At 38.8% G+C, this 23,573-nt stretch overlaps 2 protein-coding genes across 4 annotated transcripts in view; both read right to left on the bottom strand.

The window, feature by feature from the left end:
• kcnb1 (potassium voltage-gated channel, Shab-related subfamily, member 1) overlaps positions 1-12,124 on the bottom strand; it is a 45,073-nt gene extending 32,949 nt beyond the window's left edge. Inside the window, exons 1-2 of one of the 3 annotated variants that reach the window (XM_059329012.1) lie at positions 11,784-12,124; positions 8,450-9,104 (exon numbers count right to left, since the gene is read on the bottom strand). In XM_059329012.1, the coding sequence (XP_059184995.1) occupies positions 8,450-9,025 (576 nt within the window). In that variant the 5' untranslated portion in view covers positions 9,026-9,104; positions 11,784-12,124. Of the gene's footprint in view, positions 1-8,449; positions 9,105-11,470; positions 11,668-11,783 lie in introns of those variants that run through there. The other 2 variants (XM_059329010.1, XM_059329011.1) reach the window with 2 other exon arrangements.
• A 1,277-nt stretch (positions 12,125-13,401) lies between these two features.
• On the bottom strand, positions 13,402-22,351 carry ptgis (prostaglandin I2 (prostacyclin) synthase). The gene is given in 11 exon segments (XM_059329550.1): positions 13,402-13,611; positions 14,437-14,542; positions 14,545-14,587; positions 15,247-15,428; positions 15,702-15,864; positions 19,910-20,091; positions 20,203-20,315; positions 20,428-20,574; positions 21,070-21,245; positions 21,594-21,717; positions 22,261-22,351. Coding segments are annotated over 11 exon segments (1,419 nt in total). The 5' UTR covers positions 22,284-22,351; the 3' UTR covers positions 13,402-13,451.
• Positions 22,352-23,573: the final 1,222 nt, after the last annotated feature.

Below are 23,573 nucleotides of genomic sequence, written 5' to 3'. Positions count from 1 at the left end.
ATCACCTGATGGGAAAACAGGGAAACTCAAAAACAGCAGTGAGCCAATAATGGACCCCTGGAGAACACCACAATTAAACAGAGGAAAAGGAGACTGCTGTTTCAAAACAAAACATTCTGCTACAGAGATATGAAGGTATTAGGTTTAAAACCGTATCCTTAAGAAATACGAACGTTTATAGATGAAGGAGGAAATCATTGAAGCAGCACTGAAGTCTAAAACTAAGGCAGCAGTGACTTTAACACAACCATACTATGGCTGTGTATCCCAGAGGGCAACCTCCCAGTCTGAGCAGTGATGCAAACCCGGAAGTGCCTGAAGCCTGCAACCTTTCTAAAAATCCAACAGGGGTCACCAACGGCGGTTGCAAAAGTATGCCGGTCTTATCTATCACAATACAAAATGAGACTTCTTTTCACTTTATTATTCTCGTGGCAACACTATGGTCTCAATCGCTTGTTTCAAGTTTTCTTCAAGACAATAAGATGTTAAATGTGTAAATAGTGGCCCCATTTCAACCTGGTCTCGCAGGAATCTGTGAAATAGCCACGGATTTGCTTAACTCAAAATCCATGGAATAGCCACGGAATAACTCAAATTTCCGTGAAACTGACACGGATTTCGCTACAATGCAAGTTAATGACAGCCATATCCCGTGGCTATTCCATGGATATTTGTTCCTATTGGTTTGTGTCCAAGTCACGTGACTTTCAAGGTTCTGGCGGTCAGAACAAAAACATGGCGGACAGTTATCTCATTTTTAGTGAGATGTAAAACTTTGTCATAGAGCTAAACCAAATACATCACCGGAAAGGTCTTGGCCTGGAGAGTAACATATATCAATTTGAAGGTTCTATAATATTCTTGCTTTGAGATATTGACCTTTGAACCTTAACATTGGAGCATATTTGAAGGCTGATAACTAAGAGACAAAAAGGGTTACAGACATGAGACCTACTGTTATAGAAAGGTGTTGATATGAACTATAATATGAGGATAGTCACTAAGGGGTTGGGGTGGGGTCCGGGTGCCAAAGTATAATCCCTTTTTCTGTCCAAACGAAAATACGAAAAAACGAAAACAGTGCCCCCTTTTCCTTTTTTCGTTTTAAACCAAAAACGGAAAAACGGATTTTGCTATCAGCGTCCAAAAACGAAATAACCAAAAAACCAAAATTAAATAACGGCCGTTATTTGGTTTTTCGGAAGCGGGAAAATAAAAGTCCCGTCAAAATAAAAGCACCGTATTATTAGTACTTATCATCATACGGAGCCCCCCAGGGGACACGGGGGAAAAAAAAAGATGGGTGAAAAAAAAAAAAAATGATGGGTGAAAAAAAAAAAGATGGGTGAAAAAAAAAAAAATGATGGGTGAAAAAAAAAAAAATGATGGGTGAAAAAAAAAATGATGGGTGAAAAAAAAAATGATGGGTGAAAAAAAAAAATGATGGGTGAAAAAAAAATGATGGGTGAAAAAAAAAAAGGACGGACTTTTGCGAGATCCTGAGATACTTTTGCGAGATCCCGAGATATGACACATCAGAAGTGGTTTAGTGTTGATATCTATAAAATCAAGTGAGCTATTACAAAATAAAAGCCTAAGATATGAAATAATTATATATACTGACTACTTATGCCTTTTAAAAAAATTGAAAGAGTTTTTAATGACAATAAAGGGTTGTGGGAAATCCACAATGAATTCATGAACACATCAGAAGTGGTTTGGTGTTGACATCTATAAAAACAAGAGAGCTATTACAAAATAAAAGGCTTAAATATTGTACACACTGAATAAAAGGAATTGAAAAGGTGTGTATTGAAAATAAAGGGTGTGGGAAGTCCACAGCGAGTTCATGAACACATCAGAAGTCGTTTGGTGTTTATTAGATGAATTTCCAGTGAGTTATTAAAAATAGAAAAGAAAGACGTTGCACTTTTGCGACGGTCCCTAAGCACTCTGGCTGCCGTTGGGCACTAGGACGTATATTCGGCCCGGTTACTTTAATCTTTCGCCAGACTCGCTGATTTTGGGGAGTTGATCAAGCCTGTGAAATGTCAGTCTTAGTTTTCTGTACAAAATAAAACCATCCTGGGGGAAATTGGTGCGGTTTTCGTGACGCTATTCCAGTTAGAACGCCGGAAAATAGGCGAATATCGCTCCTCCATTGCTCCTCTTCTTTCGTCAGTATCTCGGGATCTCGCAAAAGTATCTCGGGATCTCGCAAAAGTATCTCGGGATCTCGCAAAAGTATCTCGGGATCTCGCAAAACTATCTCAGGATCTCGCAAAACTATCTCGGGATCTCGCAAAAGTATCTCAGGATCTCGCAAAAGTCCGTCCTTTTTTTTTTTTCACCCATCATTTTTTTTTTTCACCCATCATTTTTTTTTTTTCACCCATCATTTCTTTTTTTCACCCATCATTTTTTTTTTTTTCCCCCATCTTTTTTTTCCCCCGTGTCCCCTGGGGGGCTCCGTATCATCAAGCATAAAAAAGAAAAAAAAAAAGTATCATCATACACTAGTATGGGCTACTGTTCTCTGAACCATGCATGGTTCACATTTCTTAACATAATTATCATTGATTATTAATTATAATTATAACTAATGCCAGGCCTAACGCCGTAAATGAAAGCTATCGCTATGAAAGAGTTTAAGTTTACTTAATTTTTTTTTTCCAAGATAAATGAAGTAGGACATTGAAAGATTCCCTTTGATTAGATAGGCTATTCCATGGATTTTGAGCTAAGCAAATCCGTGCCTATTTCACGGATTCCTGTGAGACCATGTTGTCCCATTTAGAAAAAAAATAGATGATAAAGCAAGGTTTCATTTGGGGCGTGGCTACTTTGTGATTGACTGGTCCCTAAAATGGTGAGTCGTCATCAGGAGAGAAGCAAAGCAAAAAAAATGTGTATCCACGAATCTCTGTACATCTAAATAGCTGTGAACTTGTTTGCTGTGTTTTAGTCTCAGAACACTTATCCTTTCATCCTCTCACCCTGGGTTTTCATTTAATGAGAAATGTTTGAACATTTTGTTCATGTGAAAATGTCTTGTTCTGCGTTCGGTTGTAGTAGTCTGCTTTTCAATTTTATCTGTAAGTAACGTACATTTTGTTTTAGCATTTACAGTTTATTTTTAGATACACCCATCCTTGTGCCTCCCCAGTCCAAATATGGTCTCTCCTGGTTTCAAAAAACAAAGATGGTGACAGCCATTGCACAGAACTCAGTGCTTCAAACAGGCAGTTCACAATCCAATGGCCGACGTCACGGTGACTACGTCCATGATTTATGTACAGTCGATGGTGCATTCTGACTCAAAACTTCTTCAGGACCATTCTTTACAAGATTATGACAGTAAGGCTGAACCTATACATCTTCCGTAAATGAGGCTGTCTAGCCTTTCAGAAAAAAGTTGATGAGGACTGCCTGAATGCCAAGACCTACCTTAGAACAATCTGAACGTTACAGCTACATTTTAAACACTCTTTATAATGGGACAGGAATCATCAGTCTTTCATGAGCAACTCACTCTGGATGATCAAGCTCCTGACTGATTGGGACACAGCATTCTAGTCTTGTTTCTATACAACTTCCTGTACATCATCATCTATTTCGACTGACTGTGACTATCCAGCTGACAGAAATAGTGATCGATTCTAGTGTGGTCGCTTCATGTCTTGGATTTTGCTGCAGACTGATTTATGAGAAGGAATATAGCCAAAATGTATTTATATGTCATCTTAAGTGTGACATGAGAGGAGCATAATTGGAATTTGTTGCCTGCCATCTGATGCACAATACCTGGTGACAGAGCAGGAAATGGAAATTCTCCATTTTTGGATTCACGGAGGACAAAAATGACAGAAACACTCATGTTCGGCCTTGGTTTAATTGAATGCAAACCCATGGTGATATTGGATTCTATTTCCTTGGAGAGGGAAATATTTAGAAAAAATAACCAAATTTTAAAGTTAACTTCAAACTGCAAATCATATTCTGTAGTTTCCTAAGGAGATTCACATATCTTCTAAAAATGAATGTTTTCTTTTGTATATGTGACAGTATAAAGAGAGATAATTGCTTGTTGAGTAGTCTTTCAGCACCCTAATCTGGTGACGTTTATAGTTCTGGTGTTATTTAGTATTATTTATCACAAGAAAACACCCAACTTTGAGATGACATTAAATAAATGCCACTGCAGGTGAAAAAGGGCTTTTCTTGGCGCCAATCTAGGTGCTGCTTTGCCAGCGGACAGACACAATCTTATTTTATGGTGAGTCAAATCTGATTTGAGCGAGAGACAGACAATGCTGTGGCTTACAAAGAATGTAAACAGAGAGAGAGGGAAGCTTCAAATTGGGCCCGGAGTCTCCTGGAGAATAATTAACGTGACATTTCCCTGACATTTAGTCGGAGGTATAGTGGAGGTGCCTGAAGAAGGGGAAGAAGGAAGCAGAGATATGAGCCAGTGAGGGAAAAGAAAGACAGGAAGGACGACGGGGCAGAAAGAACACAGGCTGGATTTTTTCCCCGGCACATCTTGACGAATATTTCAGCTGCTGCTTGCTTTCTTGTGTTGCTCTGTGCGGACATTAAAATATGGGAACTAAGCAGAAGTGCGATTACACTCACTCACACACAAACACGAATAGACCTACTGTAAGGTTCAGTACCCACTCCTTCAGTGATGATAAAATTATACTTTTGTTGCTTGGTTACCATTTGTTTTGTGCTCAGCTCTACCATTCACCATCTGTTTATGGGCTGTTACACATACATTGCTATCTCTGAACCCAAGATAGGAGAGTGCAGCTGATGAGCTAACAACGGGACATCTGCGGTCGGAACCTCGACAAGCCCGCAGTGTGCTCCAGCCTATTAAAAAATGACTAAGACAATACATCAACCCCTATCAATGCTTTTAGTAGCTTGGTCTGTGGTTTCACATTGCCCTTTTAAGCTAATTAGGAATTGATAAACTCTGCCTCTTGCTGTGTCAAGGTTGCTCTTTTTTTCTGGCACGCTATCCTCCACCAGGCTTATAATGATGCCAAAAGAAGAGATGATGAACACTATTTCAATGGTAAGCACTGCACCCACTCATCAATTGGTGGTTATTGAGAGCTTTAGAATTGCAGGAAACAATGCGCACGAGCACTTTGCTGTGTCATTATTCAAAAGGGAAGAGCACCCATCTTGGTTAAGCACTTCAAAACTGTTCTCCAGTGATGTTTTGATAAATTGCAGATATCAGGGCGCGATAATGGAGACAGCTACGTATGGTCGACTCGGAGTGGTCATCTCCTTTTTGTAGGCTACAGCACTTTCTTAGCTCTAACACAATAAACATTGATTTTACATCTCTTTGATTCCCACGAAGAAGACTCTTCACTGACAGACTCTCAGCACTCATCTCAGTCTGTTTGCGTGGTTGAACTGACAGTTCTCAACAAATCCTCACCACAAAGCATCAACTGGCACACACTGCTAATAGTCTCATCTCCTATACATTTCCCCTCCTTTAAAAACTGTGTGGGAAAAGAGACAGCATCCTCTTTGATCCCTCCAGTCCGACCTCGAAGTTTGTGATCAAAGGCGCCTCATGTTTAACACTGCTGTGGTCTCCCAGCTTGCGGTTGCAGGTGTGGCTCTCAGAGGGCTAACTCTGTCTTTTTGCAAGAAGTAAAGGTGAGCACACCTGATAGAAGTCAGCTCACTCAGGCATGGCTTACAGATAAGGAAATATTGTGCAGTAGGCCAAGAACTTCAACGTCTAATTATGACTGGGGGCATTCAGCACACAGATGTTAAAAACATAAACACATAAAAAAAAAGGGTTATGTGCTCATTCAACCAAATAGTGCATAGTATTAACACACATGGGTTTTAAATTCTAGCAGCTGCTTCATTTTCACTTTTGTTTTTCCTAATTATTTGCTTTAATATGCTGTGACTGCTTTCTTAACTGATTATCATGAGATAAACTCCACATTTATAAACTAACCGTTTCTGGGTTTCTAACACTTCTTTATTAATGTAGTTGTTTTTTCTTTTTTAATTTGCACAATAACGACACGTCACGACCATCCTCTATTGATCAAAAAGTTCTCCTCCTAAGCATTGATTCTTCCAAATGAATCAAACAATCCTAAATCATTTTTGACTTCTTGTTTATGTGCACAAAGACATAATTTAATATCCCAGTCTCCTGCAGAATATCTCAAATTCAATTGGCTCAGGATGATGCAGGGTGATGTTGTCACAAACAAACAACTGACAGAATGCAGAGGAGAATCGCAGGAAATGAATTAAACATGTATTATACGTTGCAAGCGAGGGCAGCTAAGTGATATTTAAATAATTTAATGGTGTATGGCTAGTGAAAAAGGTCAGACAAAGTATTAGCATGTCTCGATGCTTGTGCATGTTTACATCTATGTTTGAAAAGCATTTTCAAAAGTGAGTTAAGGATATGGCCTCTGACTTCTGTCACAAGCCTGCTAATAAGATCATCACAGGAGCTACATTTATACAGGGTTTATTTTTTTTATTTTTTTTCTCAGGGTAAATGTATATTGTAATTGTTTGTAATTGTATTCTATTTTGTAGATGGTGTAATTGTATATTGGATTTTTATAGTATTGTGAGTTTGTATGTAGTTGTAAAAGCCCAACTAGGGACAGGAGTTGAATTAGTTGATTAGCTGAAGCTATATCTCTGTATGCAGCACATCAGATGCATGTCCTGTATCTATGCTAACTGCATTGTCCCTATCAAATAAAATAAATTAAATTAAATTAAATTAAACACACAGCTCCAGGAAGCTCCTTTAGTTATTATATGAAGACATGCCTTTCTAGTTCTTGTACAACCATAATGGCACATAATAGCACACACATCCCTCACTGATAAATCATATCTGCTGGCTTTTTCTGTAATTTCCCCTCATTACTTAGTGTCCTCGGAACAATCAAAACATGAGTAAACACCAACACAACACACACACACACACACAGCTGACTGACTCATTTTGTGCAACTGTAACTGTCTTTTGAAGCGTGTTAGTTTGTCTTGAAATGGTGCATTTTCACTGCTAAACTTTTGTTTTCCTTTGTAAGAAATAGTGTCTGTGTCCAGCTGCTCATGTTTCTCACACAAAAACTTGGCAGTGCACAATTTCATAAAAGCTTATGGTCTTGTACACAAGCATTTTTAAGTTCGGCCTATAAATAAAGATTCTGTTGGCTACAAAACTACAACTACAACATCCCATGTTAGTTCATCTAAAATGCCAAAAAAAACAATAACATGCTTCCAGAGAGGGACAGTATCATCTATCAATGTATCAAAGAATGAGGCACTAAATAATATTAAGAACCTCCAGACGCAAAAACTGTGCTTCGAGTTAATGCTAATTTTACCATACTAACATGCACGCAATAGCTGTAACATGTTTTTATTTTGAATTTTGAATGCATTCAAAAACCTGTATTGAAACGTCATGATTCGAGAAAACTTTCTCAATACCGTAAAAAAAGTTTTTTGCTTAGTTAAAATGTGCTAAATTGGATATGGAAACACTGACATAGCTAGCATTTAACTCAAATGACTGATCAGATGTTTGGTTGCAGTGTCCTCCAGATTATTATTCTCCAAATATACAAGCATTGCATCAACCTTGTTTGTTTGCTCCAAACCAGTTACAGAAGCATGCACAATTTGCATTTCTTCGTTGTGATATTTCATAAGTTTTCTTAAAATTTGCTTGACAATTGAATAGAGACACGACTCTAATAACAGTGCAAACATGTTGTCGTGAGCCGGTATGATGTTTCCTATGTTTATCCAACATGGTCTCACAGAAATCCGTGGAATAGCCACGGAATCGCTCAAATTTCCGTGAAACTGACACGGATTTCGCTACAATGCAAGTTAATGACAGTCATATCCCGTGGCTATTCCAACATACAAAGTGATTATGTACATTCAAAGAGTGAATATTTAGAAAATAAAACATATATTTCTCGCTAGAAATGTGATCAAAATCCATTTTTATGCAGAAACAAAGTCAAAACATTAATTTTTTCACTAAAAATGAGAGAACTGTCCGCCATGTTTTTTGTTCTGACCGCCGGAACCTTGAAAGTCACGTGACTTGGAACAAACCAATAGGAAAAAATATCAATGGGATGGCTACGGGATATGACTGTCATTAACTTGCATTGTAGCGAAATCCGTGTCAGTTTCACAGAAATTTGAGCGATTCCGTGGCTATTCCACAGATTTTGAGTTAAGCAAAATCCGTGGCTATTTCACGGATTTCTGTGAGACCAGGTTTGTTTATCTGGTGTGTTATGATGCTAACATTTGCACTAAGAACAAAGGATTATGGGAATGTCATTAATGTACAAATCATCATGATTCTGCACCCAATGACAGTTACCTTTGCTGCAACAGATGAGCTGGGCTTTTCCAGGAGGTCCCAAAGTTTCTTTCGTTTCTCGGCGCAGCACGTGTTGTCGAATTCTTCCCCTTCTCTGTCTTTCATATTGTTGGCCTCTCGTTTGAGCTCCTCATTCATTTGCTCCTTTTTCTGGTGGTACCTTGCCTGGCAACACGACTCCAGGTAGATCTCATCAATGCCCCAGTAGTCGAGTTCTTGGCTGAAAGACAGGGCGCACATCTCTTCCATCATGTGCAGCTTACCTGTGCGGTAGAAGTTCAGAATGGATGTGAACGCCCCCGGGTGTCGGTCAAAAAAGTACTCATTCTCCTCAAGGTTGTAGTCATCGCAGACTTCCATCAGAGATTCATGGGTGTTGCAATCTCTTAACTTTCCCAAACGTGTTCGTGGTAGCCTATCTAACGTTCGCCACAAGACCTCATGCGGGAGACCCCCCACATTCAGCCTGACTCTGCGGTAACAGGACTTGCTGCGAATGATGTCCACCGGTTCTGGTGGCAGCGACGTTGTCGAGTGGGAACTAGCTTTATTTAACTCTGTCAAGGATTTCTCCATGGTGACTTTCGGTTGAGGAATCAGGGAAATATCCAGGGTTATGGACTACAGTTGGTCCTGTGTTCTTCCATTGTTGTATCTAAAGGAGTAAAAAAGAAGAAAGAAACCATTGGTATTTCAGGATTAGTCCCAAAATTCAAGGCCCAATCATCCAACTCTGAACTAATAAGGTGATGTTTAGCCCATTGACGCCTAAACTTCCTGTAAAACCTCTGGGCAATTTTAAAATTTGCCCCTAAACCTGAAGTTTTTCTGGAAATTTAACAGAAGTTTCAACTCTTCCTACTAAATAATAGATTTTTCAGCCTCTGTAGCAGATAGAAATGAAATTCAAAAAGTATTTGAGAGCTTATACAAATACTACAAAACGACGTATCCGCTTTCCAGGCTTCAATGGGTTAGAGCAGCGGTCCGTAACATGGGGTCAAGAATAAAGGGGTATAAGATAAATCTGACAGGTCACTCTGATCATTCTGACTGCCAAACTTTGGCATTTTCTTTGTGAAGTCTTCGAGGCTTTTTAACTCCATTTCAAAATCTTTCAAATGAAACAATCCAAGAGGGCAATATCAGTCTTTGGTTTGAGAAATAAAAAAATAGATCAAATACTATTGTATCAAGACATTTAAGCCTGGTTGCTATTGCTGCATCTGCAGTATCATCATATTTGAATTATATTTATGAATTATTTTCTAAATTCTGAATCAAATTCCTCAATCAACAGTAAATGTTCTTTTCAGAATTGAAAATCACTGGTTTAAAGGCTCCAGAGCAGCGAAATAAAAGACAGATGGAAAATGTAGTATGAGACTTATATGAATAAGATTATTTTTACTTTCTTTCTTTCTTTCTTTCTTTCTGAGAATTTTTTCCTGAGTCAACAATAAATGTACCCTCAGATTGGGATCTTCTCTTAGTATTGCTCTGCTGTTAGTTAAACAGTTATGTGAACATAGCATGGACCTGCAGGCTCCTGTAGACAAGAATTGAAAATCACAGCTTTTAAAATGCTCCTGTTGAGGGGAAATAAGGTAAATTGTAATATTATCTTTGTGAATTTCTCTAGTATCTTCTTTTTTTACATTTTTTTTTACTTTGATATGAGCTTCTTGAGATGCATACAACATAAAAAGTCATCAAAGCTTATTGAAACCCAGCATGGAACTGGCGGCTCCTGTGGGTAAGATTTAATGCATGGAGAGAGAAATCTAGCACGCATAAATTGAATTAATAGCTCTGGATTTATATTCACCAGTTACTGTAGCATTGTCCTTTTTAACTTTGCATTATAACCGAGTCCTGAATCGACAATAAACATACCCTAATATGTGGGTTCTTGAGATGACTCACACCTGATAGCAGTCTGCAGAATCATACATTTCTATTTGTAGGGCGAAGAAGAAAAATATTTAGGAGCAGTGATATAAACCTTGTTGAATACTTCCCACCAAAACTTTAACTTGCACTGACACCTCTGACATAACAGCATTACCAATAACACAAGATCTGTTTTAATTAGTGTCTGTTTGTTGTTTGCCATGTCTAGTATTTGGTTGCTCACTGCTCGTGTGACGCCCATGCAGTGCTGTGGGTGGGTGGGGACGCAGGACACCACATACAGTGATGAGTGTGGTACAAAGTGAGCGCTGTCCACTCTAATGGTGCTGAAACACCAGGAAGCGCTGTTCACTCCCTGAATCACTGCGAGCTCCCTTGGGGAAAAGGCAGACTGAGAAGAAAATACATAGCCTGCATCATCTCCCGACAGAAGAAAAAACAACATAATTTTATCATCAATTTCTGACGTTGCCCGAGCTGGACATCTTTGCCTCCTGTTCATTTTGTTTATGTCTGTGCGATGAGAGCGTGGAAGCCCAACAACACCTCAGGCCTGCAGATGTGACCATTGATTGCTGTCACACAAAGTTTCTTACACTTCACAAACATAATTAGGCCTGAGCGTTGTGTCGACGAAGATTACAAAGCGCAAAGAAAACAGAAAACATGAACACAGGGTGTAAAAAAATGAGGATGGAGACATTGTTATGTCGGCTTTGGACATGCAGTAACAGGCTGCAGGGGAAGCAGTAAAAAGAAATTCTCATTTCAAGGAGCCTCCACCCTCCTGTTTTATTAAAGTCAAGGCTTCGTAGCATTAAACAAACCTTTGTAACAAACATCACTGCTCCTTGTGTACACAGTGTACGGTTCTGCGCAGCTAAGACTTAGAATAAGCCTGTTGTGATGTTTAATCACCAACACCTGCAATGTTGTGAATGCAAATCCTTCATCGTTAAGCATTTCCCTGTTTTTCAAAGACCTGCCTGCTCCATATTGGTCCAGTTTAAATGCACAGTATCCCTAAACACCACTGTTTATCTAATACAATTGACAGGTTACATATGATTCAAAGTCCAAAGATGTAAAATAAGCTTAAAAAAATACCGTAGGTAGTTGTTGTCATCCTGCACTGAATCAAACCAGCACGTACCGCTCTGTGAACAATCAATCCGCTGGCACAAACGGAGCTGAAGCAGTAGCATTTTTATTTTTTTGAAAAAAAAAAAGGAGGCGCCGTTATTGGTTTACTATTGTCAGGGTCTAACCCAATCCATTTCCCCCTCCTCTGCCTCCGACATGGCAGAGAGATCCTCAGCACGATCTACTGCCCACCCGCCGGGTCCCTGCTCCGCATATCGCACCAGTGTTTCGCCCGGAGATCAACAAGTACAGCCGAGAGCCCATTCGGACACACTACCTGTGTTTCCCAGTCAGCTGTGTGAGCAGGCACCGCATCCCTCTGAAGGTGGATCCATGGCAGCTCAGCGCTCTCCTCCACATCTGATTAACTCTTTCAGCACCGCGTCTTGACGCCTGGATGTATCACTGAGAGACTTACTGGCACCGTTGTTGTGCTTAGGCCGGCTTGTGCAGTTAAATAAAACAATAATGTAACGATATTGCACATAAAAAGGCATATTCATGCATGATCTCGGGTCATGTGATCTGAAGGCACAGAGCCAATAACATGAGCGAGAATCGATGATAATACACGTTCAGAGAGAAGGATTTAGTAGCCATCTAATAAGGGACTTAAGCCAGTTTAATGCTGCTTAATATGATGAGTAGGTGGGTTTACCCTCCTCTCATCTTCACATAAGCTGTGGCAGGGGCGGACTCAGGCTGTCTGAGGGGCAGGGGCGATTATAAATGGGAACCAGCTGCATGTGGTGGGGCAACAACCTGCAGAAAGTTTTCTATCATTTAACTGCCTACATGGCACTGCACTGCATCATATTAACCCATTGACACCTAAAACGCCTGTAAAACCTCTGGGCGATTTTAAAATAAGCCCCTAAAACCTGAAGTTTTTCTGGAAATTCAACAGAAGTGTCAACGCTTCCTACTAAATAATAGATTTTTCAGCCTCTGTAGCAGATAGAAATGAAATTCAAAAAGTATTTGAGAGCTTATACAAATACTACAAAACGACGTATCCGCTTTCCAGGCTTCAATGGGTTAATTAAAAGCCACCCTAGAGGGCACTTCATCACATTTTCTCCACTGGAAGGGCACCCTGTGGTACCCTTTATCACGTTTTCTCCATTTATGAGCACCCTAGTGAGCAGTTCATCATGTTTTATTTTAATTTTAAGGGCGCCATAGAAAAATCTGATTTGATTTCGCAGATCCTGATCCTGAATTTTTGAGTTTGATAACTGTAATCGAAAGCTCACTGTAATCCATTTCCTTTTTGGAGTTAAAAACATGACGTATAAAATAGATAATTAAGCTGTTTTATTGTTCTAGCTGGCTTAGCTTGAAATAGTTTTAGCTACTTCATATGAGGTTAAGTAACTCAGATTAGTGGTTCCCAACCTAGGGATCATTCCACCTTCTTAGATTCCTTGAGACAAATCTAGGGACATAGGAGACCCAAGAGATCTCCTTCTTCACTCACTCTTCAAGTCTATTCATGTGTATCTGCTGATTCAAGTTTCACATTTCTGTGAGTTGCTTAATACACATTATTTTGTTGTGATGTGATGTGATCCTCATCTATTAAAGTCACATTTTAAGGTGGCCACAGAGAAACTTCCACCTTTCAACAGATGAATGTGAAAACAGCCTCCAGTGTCAAACTCTGCACATAAATCATTCTGCGCATTGAAGGTCAAACATCTAAGTAAAGTAACAAACACATTTTTGACAGAAGGGGGACTGTAAAATGTGGAGGCATGAATAAAAAAATGAGAAATATCAGATTTGTTGTTATAGCTTTGTATTGAAAATATTAATAACAAGTTAAATATTACATATAGATGCACTGAGTACATAAAAGTGAATAAATAGTGCTACAGTACATATAATAAAAAGCTTCATCAATCAAAAATGTTAGTTATTTACAGTTAATCAAATCATCGCGTCACATTTCACGCTGCGTCTTCTTCAGTCTGTATCGGACCTGCAGATCTCCGTCCGGCTGGAGCATCCCAAAGCCGTAGCGACTGGGATTAACTGGTGGCAGTTTAGCTTCTGTATCGCACATCTCTAGATCGAGATGGGTCAAAAGCAAGAACACAAATCTAAAGACACAAAGGGAAAAAGCAGTTTAGAACAAGAACGTAATCTCTCATTGATAAACATGATTTATTAGACAATATTAATGTTAGGTTTCAGACATTCATTAAAATGCAGGAATTATGTGAAAATCAAATCAAGTAAATCTTTTTTCTCGTTTCTACACCTTTTCCAAAGACAAATTCAAGCTTTTCCATCACCTTACACCTTCTATATAGTACATACACTGTACTTCATCACATTGAATTAGATTTTATTGTTTTATAAAGAATGCAAATATTGTCTGACATCATTCTACAAAAGGGTGACATGTTTAAAATGTTTCACCTTTTTGTAAGTAAACTTGGCATCCTATGTAACAAACATTTTAAGCAGTTTCAAGAGCTTTATTCAAATTCCAAGCACCTTTCAAATGTCTCAAAAACAGCAAAACCCTTAAAATACCTGAGTCCCAAAGTAATTAGTCAACATTAACTAACCTGCTCCCCTTACTGTGTGTTGTAGATTACAAGGATTGACCTTTAACCTTTATAAGTGGATATAAAGTCTGACAAAAACATGTTCTCCCAACTGAGTGTCCATTAGTCTTAGCCTCTTTCATAGTTCATTACAGAGTATAAGCAATTACTGTAATACATGTTTGCTAATGATGACAGAGGACATCAAAGCAGGACTGACATAATGAAAGGGAGGATGTTTTGTGGAGATGGAGTTTGCTGGTCTGGTAATCAGGGTGAAATTGCAGGAAAAGCTTTGATCATGAAAACTTAAGAAACATCATGGGAAGAAAAAAACTAAAATAAAAAGCAGAAGTGGATTTTCACACTCACTGTTTAATGGCAGTAACGGCAAACTCTTTCCCAACACAGATGTTTCTCCCTGCTCCCCAGGGCATGGTGGGGTACTTTAGTCTTTTTCCATCTTTGTAGAATTTATCTTCACCGTCATATCGTAGTTTAAGAAGCGGTCATACTTGAAAAGCTGTAAAGAAGAGAAAAAACACACACATATGCATAAAATGTATGAATTATCAAGCAAATAGGCTTGGTCATATGTATTCTGCTCCATATTTTCTGTTAACCCATTGAGGCCTGAAAAATCGCTGGGCGATTTTAAAATAAGCCTCTAATTTTCTGGAAATTCTGGAAAAATTCTGGAAAAAAAAGTGTCAACTCTTCTACTAAATAATAGATTTTTCAGCCTCTGTAGCAGATAGAAATGAAATTCAAAAAGGTATTTGAGAGCTTATACAAATACTACAAAACGACGTATCCGCTTTCCAGGCTTCAATGGGTTAAAATAATATGTAATTATCACCTCTAACCATTGAAGAAGAAACAGAATGAACATTGGGAATTGATCTCTCGCTCTTGCTAGTCGACTCCTACTTGTTTCATTTGTACGCATTTAGCAGCTCATCCCAAAGGATGCATTCTGTCAGTAATCTAAATCACACTGCTTAATCCTGCCTCCTCAAGATTGCTTTGTGCACCATAGCATGGCTTTACAGTTCACAATGAAGGGTACACAACTATATGCATGATAACGGTGGAGTCTCTGTGTCCCGCAAAATGTCACATACTCATCGGGAACAGTGTTTGTGCTGTTGATTTTTTGATTTCATCATCACACAAAAGTACCTGTGGTTCTTGGTGTATCTCTGGGTCCATTTGAGGGCTGAGGAAGGGGAAAACGCACACTCTGTCCCCTTGTCTCAGGTGGTACCCCTGTCCATTGGCCATGTGCAGAATTTTGTCCTGCACCACTTCTCTGCTGATCATCACCGCAGCTGTGAGCCGTAGGGTCTCGCTCAGGACGCTATCTGCAGAATGGAAAGGACAGCGGAGAGTATGATGTCAGAGGGGTGTCAGCGCGAGTTAAATCAGCGGTGCCCTCGGGCTTAATTTGGAGAGGTGCAAACATTGGCACAGTTATGAATATATGAAAAACACAATTATTATTTAATCGAATCAAATCGTTTGAATTATTTATTGTCACCGTCACTGATTGAGTTTGTTTCAACCTCTGTGGTGTGGCTAAACCCATAGTTATAAAAGTGACGCGTGAAAAGGAGCTGCTAGCAGCTGTTACATACCAAGCACAGGTGTGCTGTGTGCTTCCAGAGGGCTGATGGGGGGATGCTGTAGGGAAGTGTCCCAAAGAGGAAGCCTTCTGATCTCTGATTTAACCGCCTCCATGGCCTCGGGGTGAGTGAGCAGGAAACCAAGGAGCCAAAAGGCTGCCGGTCCAGCGTTGCACTGAAAGGAAAAACACCTTTAGCACAAACTCAGACCTTTAAAAAGAGCTTCAAATATGAAAACTGGACACAAATCATAGTGCATTTGTATGTGTGAAGTGTAATGTATATAATAGTTACTTGTTTATTTTCTTTTGAGAGTAATTCAACTATATACACTACCGGTCAAAAGTTTTAGAACACCCCAATTTTTCCAGTTTTTTATTGAAATTCAAGCAGTTCAAGTCAAATGAACAGCTTGAAAGGGTACAAAGGTAAGTGGTGAACTGCCAGTGGTAAATAAAAAAAGGTAAGCTTAACCAAAACTGAAAAATAATGTACATTTCAGAATTATATAAGTAGGCCTTTTTCAGGGAACAAGAAATGGGTTAACAACTTAACTCTATGGAGTCTTGGGCTATTTTGTCCATTTTTGAATTCTTTTCATGTCTTTGTAAGTCATTTTGTGTCTTTTTTTTGTCATTTTGTGTCTCTTGGTGTCTTTTTTTGTCATTTTGTGTCTCTTGGTGTCTTTTTTTTGTCATTTTGTGTCTCTTTTTAGTCCTTTAGTCCAACATAATATGTGATTTTGAATCTTTATTTTTACTTTCAAAACACTATCATGCTCAATAAAGAATTTTAAATGTTGCAAATGTGCATTAATTTCAGAGTACACTGAGACATTAAACTGCATAATTTTCAATTAAATTCTGGAAAAGTTGGTGTGTTCTAAAACTTTTGACCAGTAGTGTAATAACTGACTGACTGAATGAATGAATGAATGAATGAATGAATGAATGAATGAATGACTACTTCCTCAGCTCTCTGTAATGCTGCTGTCTGATATGAGGACAAGTCAGTGAATCAATCCACACTTTGAAGACACTGCTGCCAGCCTCTCAGGAAGACACACCTGAGCCTGTCAGACAGTAATTGCTATGAGTTAAGGGAGCTGTTCTTCTTACCTCTGCACATCTCAGGTCAGCTCTCCATTGACAGCCGGGGCAAAAGCCCAAAAGTGACTGAAGGTGCATCACAGTGACTTTCTGCCCTCTGAGATCTTCAGATCAGCTGATCTGATGCCTCAGATAATGATATGGGTCTAGTTATCTTAACAGCAAGATGGGGATTTTTAAGGAATAGTTCTGCTCAGCAGGGCTCCCCACTTTAAGTCAATTAGTCAATGAGATCGGTCGTTTTGGTCTTAGATTTTCAGTCGATAAGCTATTTCTTAATGCTTTTTTTACGCTGAAGACTTATTTCCCAGAAACTCATGAGCACATTTCTGGTAAACACAAGATTTAAAGTGGTGCTTTTACAAGATTCTCTGCGTGGAAACACAGTTTCTGTCAATTAAATTAACTAATCAATTAGTCGACAAAATCATATGAGCATTAGTCATCCAAGAAGTGATTTAGTCAGCCTGAATGCTTTGAAAGTTAGATTAGAAGATTAATATCACTTGTATGTCTGTGCAGTAAATATATCCTTTTTACACTTTGGATTTTGTATGAATTAAACAAATGATATATAACATGTTAATTAGTGAGCTTAAGATGTGCTAGCAGAGAGTTTTGTTACCCTGAGACTGCTGCTGAGGTTGCAGCACTATACCAGTGTCACTGCATGCCATGGCAAGAAAAGATCAAGTATATTTGCTTATCCGTGGTATTAAAAATACTAATTAAGGTGTTCATTTTTTCCTAGAATGTCAAATTATTCCCTTAAGGTATTACTTCACTCACTGACAGCTGTATACTGAGAAAAGCTAGGAATGTAAGACTAAATTAAACTATTATGGCGACCAGTGACTTGTTTTATGTTCTATAGTGAATCTTTTTATACATGATCTGGAATTGTTTTTTCGTTAAAATACATGTGGGGGTCAGAATGTAAAGACAGCTCAACACAATCAACATGTCCCCTCGAAGGAAAGTAACTAATAAATCCATTTCTGACCCTGTATGTTTCAGTCGATATCATTGATTGTTTAAAAATGGAAAGAGAATGGCAACCAGCAGCTTGTGCAGGACTCAGAATGAGGTGGTAGGTGGCTTTAGTGAAATCCTTGCATTGCACTCTGAAATACCTCAGTCTGCCTGGAACACATGCACAAGCCTCATTCACCCTGCAACGTCCCACTGGTCTCACGTCTAATGCCTCTATTCTCTGCAGTGGTGCTCCAGTTTCCGTCCCAGACTGAGACTGTGTGCTCGAACATCCCAGCAGACATGATGAAGCACAAACAAACATTCTGGAGGAATAGAGGGCTTTCCCAAACCAGCAGAGAATCTTAAAGAGCCTGTAGAGGCAAAGGTTTCTTCTTGCTTAAAAACTGCGATGTGACTGGGTGAAAAACCATTGCTCCAGTGAGACTGGCAGGTTAACAAAGGGCTGAAGCTATTACAGCTAAAATGTAGCATATGAACAGATGAACAGCAGACTCAAGGACAGTCAAACAGCTTGCTATCTCCCCCAGCTGGCAGCACAGTGCAATGACACCATGTTGGTCTGAACTTGTCTGAACTTGTGAAGTTATGGAAACAACAACTTTGTATTCTCACCTGTATCAATTTTGTTAAAAATGGAAACTTTGTAGCCGTTTGAAACTTAATACATGGAAAATACTTGACACAATGGCTTTTTCTTGGCTTGAGGTGTGAAGCAAGAGAGTTTTGTTTTACTTAACCATTTCATGCATGGTGTCCAGAGTGGACGAATATTTGGAAGCCATTTCGAACCATTTATATTCCAGCATTGTTGTTATTATGTTCCATATTATTATTATTATCTTAGTATCTCTTTATTGTTTCGAGATGCTGCATTATACATTTAAAATGTAGGAGAATAGGACATGCACCAAGAACATCAGGAATAACTGTTCCCAAACACATTTTCAGGTACAGTACAGGCTAAAAGTTTGGACACACACCTTCTCATTAAATGCGTTTTCTTTATTTTCGTGACTATTTACATTGTAGATTCTCACTGAAGGCATCAAAACTATGAATGAACACATATGGAATTATGTACTTAACAAAAAAGTGTGAAATAACTGAAAACATGTCTTGCATTTTAGATTCCTCAAAGTCACCACCCTTTGCTTACTAGAATATAAGACATGTTTTCAGTTATTTCACACTTTTTTTGTTAAGTACATAATTCCACATGTGTTCATTAATAGTTTTGATGAATCTACAATGTAAATAGTCATGAAAATAAAGGAAACACATTGAATGAGAAGGTGTGTCCAAACTTTTGGCCTGTACTGTATGTAAATACTTATTTATGTGAGGTTTTCTCACATAAAAAGTAAAGAAGAAACCTTCAAAGAAAGATGGGGAAGATGTGCTTCCAGCCCTGAGAATTCTGCTTTTGACTTCTGCTCTGCCCACCAACACTGCACTCGTATTTTGTGTGACTATGGCAGCAGATTCCAAGCCTGGTCCATTTTCTCTGTTTAGAGGAAACATCACGCTTTTCAGATTTCTTTTTTTGGCTTTAGATTGGCTTTTCAAAGTAATGATGTACTTAATCTAGGCTTGCCCAGTGTACGTTTGAATGTCGGAAAGTGCAAGTCAGTACAGTTAAGACCAGAAATTTTAGGGAACATAAACACAGGATAATACTTGTACCTGTCAGGTACAAAGGATATTTTTCAGTTTGACTTGACATGGTCATTAGTAGAAACCGGATTGACAGCAAAAATGCTGCACGAGTGCCTGAAACTGTGCAACACAGACCTCTTACGCACTTTACTGATGTGTAATTACTACACCTCAAGTTAGATAAGGTGCCCTGGAAACTGATTCACATAACCATAACTGGCAAAACTCCACTCTGAGGTACAGGCTGAGGCACGTAACTCTGAGTAACAGAGAGGAATTGAATGCTTCTCACTTGTGTATTGTTGGCAGGCTGAGTACCGTGGTGTGGTATTCAAGCGTACAGTCTGGGTGTGGAAAGTTTGTATCTTCTGGCATCAATCTGCGCGTGTGCATGTGTGTGTGCATACGTGTGTGCGTGTGTGTTTGTGGGAAAGAGACAGACAGTAAAAGAGCTCTCACCTGTGTGGTCCACAGCTGCAAAAGAAAAGCTCTTTTCTGCATTTCTGCATCCACTCCCTCCTCCTGCAGGAAGTTTTGATAGCTCCGCTGCCAGGAGTTCAGCTCAGAGCCTCCGCTCAGCCAGTTTGGGGACAGCAGCTCCCACAGTTGCTCCCGAGATGAGTTGACCTTTTTTCTTTCCCCTGTTAAAGATCCGACAGCAATTCATACATACCTCACTGTGCTGTATAGACATATAGCTACATAGCAAACCGAAAGTTAAATCACTTTACTTTCTCTATTGTGCAACTTACCTCGCTTGAGTGAGCACCGGGCCAGTTTGGTGAGCAGACCATCAAACTTGCGGAACTCATTGTAGACGGTTGTTACATCATCTCTCCTCTCAAACAATGTCAGATATCCAGCCCTGTGCACAGGAATAAGGTTATAAAATCTTCCTGTATCATTTGTGGTAGGATAAACAGTGACACTGTCATTTAATTTACAGTATTTTGCTGGGTTGAAATGCTGTTTATTACCTGAAGAGTAGGTTGTAACAAATGCTAAAGAGTCCATCTTGTCTCCACTCTGAAGCGCTGCAGTCTTTGTGGTCCGTCAGCAGCAGGTTGTGAAGGTGTGTGTTCATGGAGCTGCTGAGCTTGGAGAGACTGACACCTTGAAAATGCCTGAGGAAATAATAAAAATATATTGACATTTACTACACTTACTTTAAGTAGATTTTCTCTCATCATGTAGTGCAGTAGTTCTCAACCTTTTTGAGTCGCGACCCCCAATTTAACATGCATGTTGTCCGTGACCACCACTCACTGAACAGAATCTCACATGCACAGTTTGGATCACCCAAAAAAGAAACAAAATGACCAAAAAAAAGGAAACAAAATGACCTAAAAAGACACAAAATGACCAAAAAAAGACACAAAATGACAAAAAAAAGATACAAAATGACAAAAAAACAAACACAAAATGACAAAAAAAAGACATTGACCAAAAACACATTAACACATGAACACTTTAACACAGTGGAGACAGAGCTGACTTCCAAAATGATTTGGCGACCCCCAGAAATCATCTCGCGACCCCAATTGGGGTCCCAACCCCAAGGTTGAGAATAGCTGATGTAGTGAACCATAAAGTCCATGTTTAAAAGATGCATTAATTACCATTCCATAAATTCCCTCTCTGCTGTAGGTTTGATGCTCGGCAGCTGCAAACTGAAGATCCTTTTCAGGAGCTGGTTTTTGCTGCGGGTTAAGTCCAAGTAGACTGTGTCATTCATCACGGCATCGAAAGAGTGCGGATCCAACAGCACCGTCACATAATGACCAGCAACACGGACCTGGGAGGACATCATTTCATTGTTTTTAAATAGCATTCTCTTAACAAACTCTTATCATAGTCATTCCATCTTTTATCAAGCATAAAGCATTATCAGTGCCTTATTAACTTGTTATCACCACACACACATGATGGTATCTTTTCAAAATGAATATTTTGTTGCTGTAAAGTGGAATTGTGATTTGAATGTCAAATCATAAGCAAATTAGATCAGCTGATAGAACTAATACTCCTTTGTGCAAAAACAACCATTTTCTTTCATACGATTATTACATATACATTTTTACTCTACTCAACTATCAAAGTTTTATCAGTCTCACAGTATCAAATCTACACAGTGAGAACTTACAGTGAAGATATCCCCGTGTCTGTCTTTCATCCGGGCCAAAAACTTTGCAGCATCTTTTCCAAATTCGAGAGCGTGCCCCAACCATGGAAGCAAACCTTTGTCCAGAGGTGGCTCATTTTTCTGTCTGTCAAGTATAAGGAAACTCATTAAATTACAACAATGTGGTAGAGTTGGTTTATCTACCTTTCCTACATTCATGAGGCTTAACCAGCAGGTTTGGAATGAACATGAAGTTACGTGATAAAAACTTTCTATTGTAGGGCTGCACTGCCCCGCAGCACACAGAACACGCTTTAAGGCATAAGAAACATCTGAGTTTTGTTGACTAAATGTAGAAAATTAGTATGTAATTGTTCAACTGTTCAATCCAAATGTTATTAACAAAATAATATAGTATAAATAAGGTTTAAAGTCTAACATTTGCAAAATATTATTTTTGAAGTATTTTCAATCTAATGTAATCTCTGAAATGCACCTTTGTTAATAATCTAAAATCTGCTAAAATCAACATATAAATGAATGTCTTTACCTTGTGCGGCGGGAGAAAAGGAGAACTAGTAAAAGCAGTCCATTAAGCAGTAAAAATATTGTCCATAACATGTTTCTGTTAAGTCTGACACTTGCCCTGTGCCACAGATAATGTAATCCATAGCTCTTGGCAACTCACTTATATCTTTGAGCCTGTCTCATCTGTAACTGCCACTTGTTAGGAGGCGTGGAAGGGTGTGGCTTGTGACACAAAGAGTTACACAACACTCCACAGTTCATTGCCAGACAGACGCTAAAAAAAACAAACACATCCTAATCAGAAATGATTCAAAATTCCACCTTCATTTTTTTAAATTTTTTTTATCATTGAGGGCCTAGTTCAAGATAAGCAACACCTTCCAGAAGACGGTTAAACAGTCTGAACACTATCTTTCTTTCTTTAACACCTCATACAGTGAACAAAACAGTAACCTGCGTGAACATTTCACAGGAGTGACATCATCAAGGTAAAGAGGACTCAGGTTTCATTTGGTGAGGGCTGATGTCAGGGTTAGGGTTAGGGCACAAATACTTCAACAAGAGTGTCATTAGGGCAAAGCCGCAGGGTTTCTTGATTCTCGATCCTCCTATGAAAACATTCACTTCCCCCTTAAACGTTGTGAAATGTTTTATTTTTACCTCCCTGATGACTTCCAGACAGTCATGGAAACAAGTATCTCCTGATGACGTGGTGTGTTTGACTGAAACCAATGATTCATTTATCTATCGCTGAAGTACAAATAAGAGCTTTAAAAAGTGTGTCCTTATGTAATGCCTTGATCCTATTTTTATACTTACTAGTGGATGAATGGATGGCCAATTTGACAAGTTTACTGGTGTTAATTATAGGGCATAATTTTTATGATACATGTTAGTTTAAATTAAACCAACCAACCAAAACAAACACAAAAGACTGGTGGAGGCACTCTTCTACAGCTTCATATCTAGACAAGCTAGTAGCCTGTTGGTACACCGACTGTACCAGCAGAGGGTAGTCATGTACTTACAGTAGCCTCACCTTTTTGCAGCCGAAGGAAACTTCAGTTGTGTGGTCACTGACAGGGCCGGTTATTCCTACAGTCCACCAAGGCGGCTGCCTAGGGCGCCAAATTGGCAGGGGGCGCCAAATTGGCGCATTTGTACATTTTATTTATTTTCAGTCTTTACAATCAACAGATCTGTGTTTTCTCATTTATTTATTCTTATTTTCAATTCAGTTGTTGTTGGTAAAGTTCCAAAGTTTCTAAAAATTAAAATGTTGAGACCATTATATTGCCTGTATGTAGTTCATGTATCAAATATAAATGTACATTTAAATTTCATTTTTATGTTTATTTTTATTGCATTTGTATGTCTACATTTTATTTATTTTCAGTCTTTGCCATTCTTAATTTGATGAAGATCTGTGTTTTCTTATTTATTTATTCGTATTTTCAATTCAGTTGTTGTTGG

This window comes from Centropristis striata, chromosome 3 (assembly GCF_030273125.1).
Source record: "Centropristis striata isolate RG_2023a ecotype Rhode Island chromosome 3, C.striata_1.0, whole genome shotgun sequence".
Classification (NCBI taxonomy): Eukaryota; Metazoa; Chordata; class Actinopteri; order Perciformes; family Serranidae; genus Centropristis; species Centropristis striata.
Note: the sequence above shows the minus strand (reverse complement) of the source record. Positions and strands in the feature narration are given on the sequence as shown.